Below are 13,691 nucleotides of genomic sequence, written 5' to 3'. Positions count from 1 at the left end.
TGCCTGAGTAAAAGCCAAACAGACTTTAAAATGTAGGCATATAATCTGTAAGTTTGCTGTTAATTGTATTCTTGGCCCATATTTTCATTCCATTCTGTCCTCCCCTGCCACCCTATCAGCTCCTTGAGCTGGTCAGTGACTTCAGGGAAGCCAGGCCAGTTTGGGTGTGCAGAAGGAACGTTGTAGAGACAGAGCTTCTGTAGAAACCAAATTCTAACCCCATAAACAAAGGTACTTACAAATTGATGTATATTCATATAGGAAAGCAGTTGTCACTTTTACAATTAGAACAAATAATCTTGGTTATATAAACTGTGTAAATGTGCCCAAGTACATCTATATTAAAACTTTTCTTTGAAAGCATTAGCTGTTATTGTTCACTCAGTTTTGCTACTTTATGCTTTTGATGAATTTATCCTTCTGTAGCTTGAAGAAGAAAAAAATGGTCATTGTTGAGTATTATCTTTGATGAGCAGAATAAAAAATAGAGCTGATTTTACTTTTTTTTTTTTTAATTTAATATATATTTTTGGCTGCGTCGGGTCTTAGTTGCGGCTTGTGGGCTTCTCTCTAGTTGTGGCATGTAGGCTCCAGAGCGTGTGGGCTCTGTAGTTGCAGCATGCGGGCTCAGTAGTTGTGGGCGCGGGCTTAGTTGCCCCGCTTCCTGTGGGATCTTAGTTCCTCAACCAGGGATGGAACCCGTGTCCCTTGCATTGGAAGGCGGATTCTTAACCACTGGACCACCAGGGAAGTCCCCAAATAGAGCTGTTTTTAGAGGGACGTTGACAAAACTGTACATTTAGGGGAAGAATATCAAGGTAGTGACGACTGGAAAACATGCTGTATGAGGAATGGTTAAAGTATTTGAACGTGTTTGGCCTGAAAAAAAAAACAGGGTAAAATTATAGATGTTGTGAAAGAGTTGAAGGACTGTGTGTGGAGGAGGTGTTAGGTTTATTTCAGAGAATTCTAGCAGGCAGAATCAGGATGGATTGGTGGAAACACTAGGTGTGTGTCATCTCTTAAAAGGAAAAAACTTTCTAACAGAGCAGTTCCAATCTAGAATGGACTGCCACCATATGAACTTGTGAATTCTCTGTTAAGATGAAAATTAAGATTAAAATTAAAATTAAGTGTTCTCTGTTAAGATGGAAATTCTGCAGATGCCAGCATGGGCTGAGTCAGTCAACTGATAAGGACCCTTTCAGTAGCCTGTGAGTTGCTTGAAAAATTGGACAGAATGTCCATTTAATTAAATTTGTTCCCATAGCATCTCACTTTCATGTAGAAATCTTATGCTTATAAATTGTTTTCTACCCAAAAAACGTTTTTATATAGAATGTTTTTCTTGTTCCATTGAAATTTGTAGATATTTCTGAATCAAGAGGAAAAAAGCAAACAGTTAAGGAAAGAATTTGATATCTTTAAACAGAGGAAAAATCCTTAAGATTGAAATCTTAGAAAACAAAGAATTAGGCTGTCCTGTAACTCTTGTGCTCGGTCAAAGCTCACTATGTACTTTTTATTTATTTATTATTTATTTTTGGCTGCATTGGGTCTTTGTTGCTGCGTGCGGCTTTCTCTGGTTGCGGCGAGCGGGGGCTACTCTTCGTTGCGGTGCGCGGGCTTCTCATTGCAGTGGCTTCTCCTGTTGCAGAGCTCAGGCTCTAGGCGCACAGGCTTCAGTAGTTGTGGTACGTGGGCTCAGTAGTTGCGGCTCGTGGGCTCTAGAATGCAGGCTCAGTACTTGTGGCACACGGGCTCAGCCGCTCCGCGGCATGTGGGATCTTCCCAGACCAGGGCTCGAACCCTTGTCCCCTGCATTGGCAGGCAGATTCTCAACCACTGCCCCACCAGGGAAGCCCCTCACTATGTACTTTCTGATTTGATATTGTCACTTAATTAGATTTTTGTTATGGTATTGCCTTTTGAAAGCTTTTTATTAGTTTTTATTATTTATTTATTTATTTTTGACTGTGCTGCATGGCTTGTGGGATCTTAGTTCCCCGACCAGGGATTGGACCCGGGCCCTCGGCAGTGAAAGCACGGAGTCCTAACCACTGGACCGCCAGGGAATTCCCTATTAATCTTTTTTTTTCTTAATTTATTTATTTTTGGCTGCGTTGGGTCTTCATTTCTGCTCACGGGCTTTCTCTAGTTGCAGCGACCAGGGGCTCCTCTTCGTTGGGTGCGCGGGCTTCTCATTGCAGTGGCTTCTCTTGTTGCAGAGCACAGGCTTTAGGCACGCGGGCCTCAGTAGTTGTGGCTCATGGGCTCTAGAGCGCAAGCTCAGTAGTTGTGATGCACAGGCTTAGTTGCTTCGCGGCATGTGGGATCTTCCTGGACCAGGGCTCGAACCTGTGTCCCCTGCATTGGCAGGCGGATTCTCAACAACTGTGCCACCAGGGAAGTCCCCAATTAATCTTTTTATTTAGAGGATTCTGACATCTTTAACATTTTAAATTGGAGTAGACCATTGTTATCACTCAGTCATAAGAAGTCAGTAGAAATACCCACTGTAGAGTGAAATCTAGAGCAGCTTAAAAAAATGATTTTCAGAAATTTTTGTAAAAAGCTTCTAACAGAAATGTATTCATATCATATGTCAGCAGATGCTGATTTGAAAGAGGGAAAACAGGGACCCTTTATTAATCTCTTTTTCTTTAAAATTTTTTATAATTTTGTTATCCTTTTATTTATCCATGATTTAATATATCCCTTCCTTGTTCAGAAGTATTGAATGTCTCATTCCTGGAATTCTGCTACATTTTAATTTATTTACTACCTTACTAGTAACAATAATATTTTCTATTTATTGATCACTAATGATGTTTTACAGGCACTATGATAGATGCCTTATTATAATACCTTTATTTACCTTATAATATCTTACATTGTCCCTCAAGACAGGTACTGTTATCCCCATTTTACCAGTGAGGTGAATAAGATGTCTCTGAGGCTCAGAGGAGTTGTGTCTTGTCCACGTTCACATATCTCATTAGTGACCGAGCCCATTTAAAGCCATATCTTTCTTAAAGTGCTCTTCTTTCAGCTTCATGAGTTTGCCTTTGAGCAGACAGGAATGTTAGACTCTTTCTTGTTAGGTACCTCACACACACTCCTCCTGAATCTTCTGAATGAGAGAAGAACTGAGTCACATATGTTTCTCGAAGTCTGGTCCTAGACATTAATTTGCCTTATGTTTTTAGTTATTAGTGTTGAAGTCTCCACTTCCATTACAAGTGACTGGCATCTTCAGAGAGATTTAATCAGGAAAAGAAGCTGCTGTGCTCTTCTTCTCTCCAGTTTGAGCTTTGATTGTCCGTCAAGAGAGAGAGATGAGGCATTGTTACTTGATTGACATGACTCCTTCAGGGACCAGAATTTAGCAGAGCATTTACACCATTTGGATGGAAATGTTTCTAAACTACACTGTAATGTGAACCTGCTCTGTACCTGCCAAGTACTGAACATAGTTTAAATATTTCTGGTTAAAGTTCTGCCCCTCATATTGTTCCAGTGATGACCTTAAAGTTGATTGAAGTGTAACCAAGACTGTCCTTCACCAAGTACTCACACGCTCTGAATTTTAAGGTCATGTTTCTGCATGTCATGTTTTTAGATATCTTTCTTTGCTGCTATACTAATTCCTCTCTTCCCACTACTACAAGCAAATTATTTTATCCTAAGCTGCTATGGGCTAGGAAATCAAAATAATTAGAGGTTTAAATAAAATGAGTACCTTGAGTTTGAATGAGACTTGACAGGATCTCTTATGAGCAAATATACTGAGCTTTAGTGCACAATCTTTGTGTTGTGTGTTTTAACTTCCACTGGATAGATAAAATTCTCAGGTAAGTGCCATTTTGTCTAACATCAAAGTGTTTTTGTGCTTTTTTTAAACAGAGAAGAAGATACAGAAAATGAAAATGAAAAGAAAATTTGGTACTACAGCACAAAGGTCCAGCTTGCAGAATTAATTGACTGTCTAGACAAAGATTACTGGGAAGCAGAACTCTGCAAAATTCTAGAAGAAATGCGTGAAGAAATCCACCGGCACATGGACATAACTGAAGACCTGACCAATAAGGCTCGGGGCAGTAATAAATCCTTCCTGGCAGCAGCTAATGGTGAGAGGGAAATTTTCTTATTTTACTTTTTGTTACATTTCTTGGTATGAAATCACTACAAAATATGAAAATATATTAAAATTTTCAAGTATGATTATTTTATTTTAATTGTCTATATTTCATTTTCTCAAGAGAACCTTGTTCATCCTAACATAAATTAGGGATCCTGTGCATTTTAGTGTTTTGTACCTTGCCTTGCTCATTACTGATATTCCCCAAATTATATTTGTTTCTTTAATTCAAGAATTTTATTAATAAACCTTTTAGGGAGTCCTATTTTTAATTATGAGAAATGGTATTCCTTTAAAATTTACTCTTTTCTTTCTTTTTTTCTAATAAACTTTTAATTTTAGAATTATTTTAGAGTTACAGAAAAGTTGCTAAGATAACACAGAGGGTTTCACATACCCTGCAGCATGCTTCCCCTATTGTCACCATCTTACATTAGTGTGGTACATTTGTGATCACTAATGAACCATTGTTGATATATTGTAATGACTTAAGTCTATACTTAAATCAGATTTCCTTAGTTCTTATCTAATGTCCTTTTTCTGTCTCATGATCCCCTCCAGGACACCACATTATATTTCGTTATCGTGTCTCTCTAGGTTCCTCTAGACTGTCACAGGTTCTCAGCCTTTCCTTATTATTGATGACCTTGACAAGTTTTGAGGATTACTGGTCAGGTATTTAATAGAATGCCCTCAATATGGATTTGTCTCATGTTCTTCTCATAGTTAGCCTGGGGTTGTGTATTTTGGGGAGGAAGACCACAGAGGTGCAGTGCCCTTCTCATCATCTTATCAAGAGTACCTGCCACCAACGTGACTTATCACCAATGATGTTAACCTTGGTCATCTGGTTGAGGCAGTGTTTGTCAGGTTTCTCTGTTGTAAAATTACTCCTCCCACCCATACTGTGCTTTTGGGGAGAAAGTCGCTACGCACAGCCCACCCTTAGGCCGTGAGGAGTTATGCTGCACCTCCTTGAGGGAGCATTTATCTGCATACATTGTTTGGGACGTTTCTGCACAGGAGATTCGTCTATTCTTCCTTTATTTATTCAGTCATTTATATGAGGATGGACTCATGGATATATATTTTACACTTTGGGTTATATTTTATTTTATTTTATTTATTTATTTAATTTATTCTTGGCTGCGTTGGGCTTTCATTGCTGCGCGTGGGCTTTCTCTAGTTGCATCGAGCGGGGGGCTACTCTTTGTTGCGGTGCGTGGGCTTCTCATTGCGGTGGCTTCTCTTGTTGTGGAGCACGGGCTCTAGGCGCGTGGGCTTCAGTAGTTGTGGCTCGCAGGCTCTAGAAGAGCACAGGCTCAGTAGTTGTGGAGCACGGGCTGAGTTGCTCCGTGGCACTGTGGGATCTTCCTGGACCAGGGCTCGAACCCGTGTCCCCTGCATTGGCAGGCGGACTCTTTTTTTTTTTTTTTTTTTTGGCAGGCGGACTCTTAACCACTGCACCACCAGGGAAGCCCTTGGGTTATATTTTAATTACTACCTTATTTATTTTGTTGCTCAGCATTTTGCTTTTTAAAAATTCTTTGCTTTTTAACAAATAATGAATGCATATGATATTTTTAAAAAGTAAATAGTACAAAAGATTATAACACTGAAAAGTCAGTCTCTCTCCTTCTTAATCCCCAATTTTACCTTCCTTTTTTCAGAGACGACCATTAATGCCATTGTTAAACATCCTGCCAGATGTAGTTTGTGCATGTTTACTAAGTATCACCTGTATTTTCTAATAGTACCTTTTAATCTTAACGTAGATAACATGGTTAGGTAAGACTCTGATAGTATACTTAAACTGCCTGTTCTCCTCTTTTACACATATTGATACTATCTGCTATACATATAATCCTATTAATTTCCTCCATTTTCCAGTTACTGAAAAAGTCCCCTATTCTCTATTTGCTTAAAAATAGATTTTTTATATTTAATAAATATATTTAGTTCAGCTGTATCCAAGCTTGTTCTCATATATTCGACATCAGTATTTTCTTGAATTCATGATTATTTTTGGAGAACAATATTCATGGTGTCATATACAAATACTGTTGCGCACAAATACACTTTGTCTTCAGAAACTAGCAGACTTAGTTACCAAGGGTTATATTTATTCATATCTTGTACTTGGAAGTTTTTTTTTATTAGATCTGTTTTTTAAAATGTGTGTTTTTTCCATCGGATAAGTTTTACTCATCAGAATTCTTTGGGGAGGTTGATAATTGCAGTCATATTGATATAATCCCTTTCTCACTCCCTCCCCTCCGTACTATAGATCAAATAATAGGAAGTTTTATTAATTTCAGCCAGGTTACTTCCCCTGTTAATTTCCTTTCATGAATCCTGGCATTCAAACTGACAAATACCTTTTTCTCTCTTGCATTCTCAGCTTTAATACAATCAAAAAGAACCAGGCAGCCCTCCAAAAAGCAATGGCGAGTGTGTTTTTATCAAGTGTTAAATTAGAAATATTTTCTAGAGTGAGCTTGTCTGTGTGCAAAATTGTATATGTAGTATCAGTTAAATAAAGAACAAAGCCAACATAGGAATGGATAATCAAAATGTTTAGTGGCCTGATTTGGGGGAATGTAAAACTAAAAATAAACATGCAGAGGAACTGGTTAATTTCATTTTGGATTATAATATGATGGAACACTGTACATTGGAGAATTACTTAAGGTACCATGCAAAAACAGTACCTGGGTCATTGAGGTACTTAAATTCTCTTCCTCAGAATAACCAACTGAGTGAATAACCAGCTTTTATCACTAAAAAATAACCAATTAGCATAGTAGGATTATAGTTAGTTTCCTTTTTATATTTTTCAATTTTTCTACAATAAGCATATTATATTTCAGTATAATTCAGCTTGTAATGTACTTTTTAAAAATTTTATTTATTTATTTTTAGCTGCATTGGGTCCTCGTTGCTGCGCGTGGGCTTTTCTCTAGTTGCGGTGAGCGGGGGCTACTCTTCGTTGTGGTGCTTGGGCCTCTTGTTGCAGAGCATGGGCTCTAGGCGCACGGGCTTCAGTAGTTGTGGCACATGGGCTCAGTAGTTGTGGCTTGCGGGCTTTAGAGCGCAGGCTCAGTAGTTGTGACGCATGGACGTAGTTGCTCCCTGGCATGTGGGATCTTCCCGGACCAGGGCTCGAACCCGTGTCCCCTGCATTGGCAGGCGGATTGTTAACAACTGCGCTACCAGGGAAGCCCGGCAGGCGGATTCTTAACCACTGCGCCACCAGGGAAGCCCTGTACTTTAAAAAATGAGTTAAACCTTTCGTAATAATCAAAAATAGCAGAGAGAGCTTTGAGCGTTAGGGCACAGTATATTCTTAGAAAGTTAGGTGGCCAAATCTTGTGTGCAGCTACCCTCTTAATACAACTGGAGTTAATTTAAATAAGGTAAACTGCACCTTGGATTTAATGGTGAGATCTAGACAAAAAGTGACATTTTTCTTCTCTTTTTCTTCCCCCCTTCCCACCTTTTTTTTTTGCTAAGGTGCAACCAACCTGGTACTAGAGGTGGAGGGATTCACAAGCATTGAAAATTGATGGGGAAGAAGGGGAAACTAACATGTTTGAGTACCTACTGTGGGCCAGGTGTTCATCTAGTTGTTATACAAGCCTTTGATCCTCTCAACAGCTTTCTAAGGAATGTATTGGCAATGAATTAAACATTGAGATAGAAGAATTTCCCATTAAAACACTGGTCTGCCGTCATTACCTTTATTTGCTCTCTCTGGGAACCAAAATCTTGGCTATGATAGTTTAGGAGCATCCAGCCCAGGTAAATACCCAAAATAATATCTAGCGGTTTTCTTTAACTTGGGATTTTATGAGATTAAAAAAACAAACTACTGGGCTTCTGAAATAGCCAAGAATAATTTGCAGTATCGTAGCAGTGATTTCAGAATCACAGTTCATCCTTATGACTTTACATTTTTAACTTCACAAATAGCATAAATCCTTCCAACTTTTAAACCCTCTGGTTTTTATATACATATATGACCACTTTAGGAGAGTTTAATTCTATTTTTTGGTAGTTGAATTTTTCTATTTTTTGAAAAATTTCAGATATACAGGAAGTGGAAGAATTATACAATAAATACCCATAATCCCATCATCTAGATTCTACAATTTATTATATATTTGTAACTGTAAATTGTTTTATCATATACCTTTTTGGTGACTGTGTTTTATAATGCTTTATTTTGTTTGCTTGAAGGAAGTTTATTTTTGGAATAAATTTTTCTGAGAGGAGATGATTTTTAAAGTTTGGTAGGTGAATTCTTTCTGTTTAATTTTGAAATATTCCTGCAGAGTATAGAATATACATGTTTATAGAATATGCATATTTATTGTAGATCAGATACAACCTAAACTGCTTATTTTTTCTTTCATCCCTTAATGTTTTTTCCCCCCCTGACCTTCTTGGTCTATTTTTCTTATGGCTATGAGTGCCATAGGTTTTGAACTGAAAATACAGACATATAGACTGATAAATATTTGTATACTTGATAGAGTAGGCAACAAGATAGAATATTTGAAATTAGAACCTTTATAGAAAATCAGAGATCTTTGGTAATCCTACCTGTGCTTTTTATCTAATTTAGATGATCTAATTTGTAGGTTTAAAAAAAAATGTTTAATCCCCATTAAATGGCATGAGGGAAGTTGGGATGAATGTGTAACATTTTGGTTTGGAAAAGCTGGCAGTTGAAGATCAGGGGGGAGCTATGTTTGAAAGTAAGAAATAATATGGCTCTAAGAAAAGCAAGTAATTGGTAAATAAATTTTCTTTTTCTAAATAAAAAGTTCTTTAAAAAAGAGTGATTGAGATACTTCCATTGATAGGTTTAGTGTACTTAGCAAGAGTAAATGCAGCTCGGGTAAATAGGAACTGAAAACAGTATAGATGTATAGATAGGTAAAAGGATATAAGGAAATGATGTAAAAAAGGATCCGGGGTGACTTGGATGACGAAGAAGACAGAAAATATACCAATTAGGATTCCTTCTGTTTGAAATTGTTGTCCTACAGATGTCCTTAGATGTTCATATAATCATTGGCTTAGAATTCTTACAGGAATTAGGAGTAGAGAAGGTGAGAGAGAGTAAGGAATTAACTCCAACCGCCTCAAAAGTAATCACTTTACCAGAGAGGTCAGTGTTTTCCAGTGATGACTTTACAAGGTTTTTCTAATCCTAGGAAACCTACAATTTAGGAAATATTGATGAAAGGGAAGGTAGAGAACATTTAAAGAAAGGAAATGTAAACAAGGAAATTTAAAAATCCATAAAGAAGTACCATGGGTGCATGGCATTGGCATTAAAGACGTTTCTTCTTGTTTACAAACGTTGTACTCTAGTTGGTAAATTTATTTCTCATGAGAGTACAATTTAGCAATTCTGAAACTGGTTTACTGTGTATAACAGGATTGACCAAATAAATATATTGTAATGAAAACAGAACTTCTGTCAGAAAAGTTACCAAAAAACAAGAGAGCAATGCTTGAATGAACCACACACATACCCCCCCAACACACAGATAGATACAGAAACAATAAAGATGTATATATACATAGGTTAGTGTACATATATATATATTATAGGTCTGTTGGTGCCCCAGTAGTACCAAGTACACATAGTGCCCAGATCACGACTTCTAAATCTCATTCTCCAATTAAAAAAAGAATCAAGACTCCTTGAGAGATGGTGTATTCTAGGGCTGGTGCAGAGAAAATACAAGGTGAGTCTGGAACATCTTGCAGTGCTGGAAAGTAAGGAAGCACAGAAGGAAGGAAGGAGGGAAGGAAGTGTGTTTAAAGGATACAGGACTCATGTGTTTAAAGGATACAGAACTTACCTGGAAAAGCTCTCAATGGCCAAAAGCTGGACCGATTTGAGCAACAAAGTAAAAAATGATAGTATTGGATCATAACCCAAAGAACATCATTAATATACAGGAGTCTATGCTGATATAACTTGTGGTCTGCACCCATGCCGGAGTATCACTCCACCCAAGTTGAAAGAAAATTAGAGCCATTAGGGATTTAGTGACTTTCAAAAAGTTATGGTACTTCAGAGAGAAATGTTTCCAATGGGCCTCTGTTTTCTCATTTTACAGTGGAGGCCTGAAGATTTAGTTAGCCTGCCCCCAGGCTCACGTAGTTAATTCAGGTCAGATCTGCGCTAGATCCTGGGTCTCTAGGTTTTTGTTACTGTACCACACTGCCCAGACTGTGGGTCTATGTCAGCTTGCAGGTTTTCTCCTGTGGCAGAAGATATCACAGTAATCTATATCAATCTCAATTTTAAAAGATAGACTAACTTTTCTTTCTTTTTTTAAAAAGAAATTAGAGCCTATATTAGCATGTATTTTCTGGAAGTGAAGATAACCAAATCGACTGAGTTCTCAACATCAAAATGTTACTGGTAATCTTGATCCTTATTTCATAGTTCTTAATGCTTTTAGCAAATTTATCTTTAATAACTTGTATTGAAACTCTTAAGTGGCATTTGTAGTAATTTTATGCTTGGTATATATGGAAACATAATTTTTTATTTGTTTTATTATAGAAGAAATTTTGGAATCTATAAGAGCCAAAAAAGGAGACATTGATATTGTTAAAAGTCCAGAAGAAATAGAAAAGGAGAAAAATGAGACTGAGAATAATAACTCCAAAGATGCTGAGAAAAGCAGAGAGGAGTTTGAAGACCAGAGTCTTGAAAAAGACAGTGATGACAAAATGCCAGATGACCTCGATCCTGAGCAAGGAAAAACTGAGGGTAAAAACGTTATTTGGTTAAAAAGAAATATTTCATCAGTGTTATTTATGAAAACTCCAGTTTTACTTGCAAAATCTTTTTTATTGCAAACACCTATTTAATTTTACATTTCTGAAGAGATTAGGATACCCTTCCTCCTTATAACATGTACAGTCATTGTAATGAGTTTTATATATTGGTGGATTTACTATAATGTTATACCCATATCTCTATTTATACTTCTTAATAAGGTGCCATTTCCCTATAAGATTTGTTGGTGAAAATCACTGTTTTTATACCAGAATATACACTTTTGTATGTGATATAATATGTTCCTTTTTATGTTAACTACTTAAAATTCTTAATATATCAAATATTCTTAAATACCCTTTGGATTACCTGCTGCAAAATTATCCCAGAATCTAATTGCTTCAAAATGGCCATCGAATAGAAGCCAGGTTTTTTGGTGATCATTCATTTTTAGTAGCTGACTGAATGTGGCCATCTGTCCTAAAGCACTTTTAAAGGATATCTTTAAAGTTTTGTTGTGCATTTTACTGTAGAGCCAACAGAAGTTGGGGATAAAGGTAACTCTGTGTCAGCAAATCTTGGCGACAACACAGCAAATGCTTCTTCAGAAGAGACTAGTCCCTCTGAGGAAGGGAGGAGTCCCGTGGGGTGTCTCTCAGAAACCCATGATAGCAGCAACATGGCAGAGAAGAAGGTGGCATCTGAGCTCCCCCAGGATGTGCCAGGTACAGAGGGCAGTGTATCAATGCCTCTGTAATGGGGGGAAATCCTTCCCTTTAGTAGTGAAAGCTGAATGTCACCTAAAACTTTAAAGTATGTGTTCATTCATGCTGCTTGCTTACATAAGTGCCATCCCTGATTGCTAAGTTGTCAGCTAACATTTGGAGTTTGACAGATGTTCTTGCATTTAGTGCTTGAAACTCATCATAATCTTCATGCTTTTTAAAGTTCATTTAGCTGTTTTTGTCTAATAGACTTATTTTTATATTTTATCACCAGACCATAGTGGCAGATATTTTGGTTTTAAGTACTCACATACTAATGGCTCAGTGTTGAATGATTTGACCATTCCAATTCTGTATGTACTAACAGATTAATTTTATGTTTGCATGTGGTCATGTAAGTTTTTTTTAACAACATCTCAAACCATAATGTTATAATAGAAAACCATTGTCACAATGTATTTTGACATGAAAATGTAAGTTAACCAGTAATAAATATTTTAAGCTTTTTAAAATTAAAATTATACTCAAAGTAGTTATATCACACCAAGAATGTTATTATGCCTTTCCTTTTGCCTTTTTTAAAAATGAAAAAAAATTTTTTTATTATTGGAGCTGTGTGTATATTTTTGAAAAACAAATTAGAAACTTTAGATGAGCAAAACAGGAAAAGAAATACTGGTAATCCTATCAAAAGTCAATAATTATAGTTAATACTGTATTGGAAATCCTTAAAGAATTTTTCTGTGTATTATAAGAATGTCATGTAATTCTTTCCTTTTTTTTTTTCCCCCTATCTTTATTTTAGCCATTCTGGTAGGAATGTAAGGATATCTTATTGTGATTTGAACTTGTAGTTCCCTGGTGACTAAGGATGTTGAGCACCTTTTGTGTGTGTGTGTGCGCGCGTGTGTGCGTGCGCGTGCCTATATGTATGTATGTATGTATGTATATATATATATATATATATATTTGTCATTTGGATAACTTCTTTTGTGAATTGCCTGTCAGTTCTTTTGTTCATTTTCTATCAAGTGGCCTGGTTTTTTTTAATATTTGTTTTATTTTTATTTTTTTTAAGTGGTCTCTTTTTTGTGTGTGTGGCTGTTTCATTGGCTGGGCTAAGTCAAGTCCCTCTACTCCATCCTGACTGGAAGCAAAAGTTTCTCCATTGATTTTTTTAAAACGTGTTAACCTAATCTCATCACATTCCTGGAATAAATACAACTTGGTTGTGATATGTTCTCGTTCTTATGTATTGTTTTTTTTTTTTTAAATAGTAATTTTTAAAATTAATTTATTTATTTATATATTTTATTTTTGGCTGTGTTGGGTCTTCGTTTCTGTGCGAGGGCTTTCTCCAGTTGCGGCAAGCGGGGACCACTCTTCATCGCGGTGCGTGGGCCTCTCATTATCGCGGCCTCTCTTGTTGCGGAGCACAGGCTCCAGACGCGCAGGCTCAGTAGTTGTGGCTCACGGGACTCGTTGCTCTACGGCACGTGGGATCTTCCCAGACCAGGGCTCGAACCCGTGTCCCCTGCATTGGCAGGCAGATCCTCAACCACTGCGCCACCAGGGAAGCCCTTATGTATTGTTGCATTCCATTTTTTAATATTTTGTTTAGGATTTTTGCATCAACTTTCATGAATGAGATTGACTTGCAATTTTCTTTCTGTGATAATGTCTATGTCAGGATTTGATGCCTAGATTATGCTGCCCTCATAAAATGAGTTGGTACAAGTTCCCACTTTTCCTTTTGTCTGCAAGAGTTTCTGTGGGTTGGTGTTATTTACTCCTTAAATGTTTGCTAAAGTCTTCTGGTCCTGGAGTTTTCATTGTGGGAAAGTTATTAATTGTAGATTTCATTTCTTTGGTAAATAGTAGGCTATTCATATTTTCTGTTGTTTTCTTGTGTCAGTTTTAGTAAATTTTATTTTTCTAGGAATCTACCATTTCATTTAAATTTAAAATTTTATTGACATAATAACATCCTATTTTTTAAATGTGTATAGTATCT

At 36.8% G+C, this 13,691-nt stretch overlaps 1 protein-coding gene across 14 annotated transcripts in view; it reads left to right on the top strand.

Moving 5' to 3' along the window:
- The window catches only part of BPTF (bromodomain PHD finger transcription factor), a 141,174-nt gene that overhangs the window by 45,456 nt on the left and 82,027 nt on the right, over nt 1–13,691 (top strand). For 12 of the 14 annotated variants that reach the window (XM_057535430.1, XM_057535422.1, XM_007185942.3 and 9 more), the window contains exons 3-5: nt 3,907–4,130; nt 10,734–10,943; nt 11,486–11,677. In XM_057535430.1, the coding sequence (XP_057391413.1) occupies nt 3,907–4,130; nt 10,734–10,943; nt 11,486–11,677 (626 nt within the window). The remainder of the gene's footprint in view (nt 1–3,906; nt 4,131–10,733; nt 10,944–11,485; nt 11,678–13,691) is intronic. The other 2 variants (XM_057535434.1, XM_057535429.1) reach the window with 1 other exon arrangement.

The sequence above is a fragment of the Balaenoptera acutorostrata genome, chromosome 20 (genome assembly GCF_949987535.1).
Source record: "Balaenoptera acutorostrata chromosome 20, mBalAcu1.1, whole genome shotgun sequence".
Classification (NCBI taxonomy): Eukaryota; Metazoa; Chordata; class Mammalia; order Artiodactyla; family Balaenopteridae; genus Balaenoptera; species Balaenoptera acutorostrata.
The sequence above is the reverse complement of the archived record's forward strand: the minus strand, read 5'-3'. Positions and strand labels throughout refer to the sequence as shown.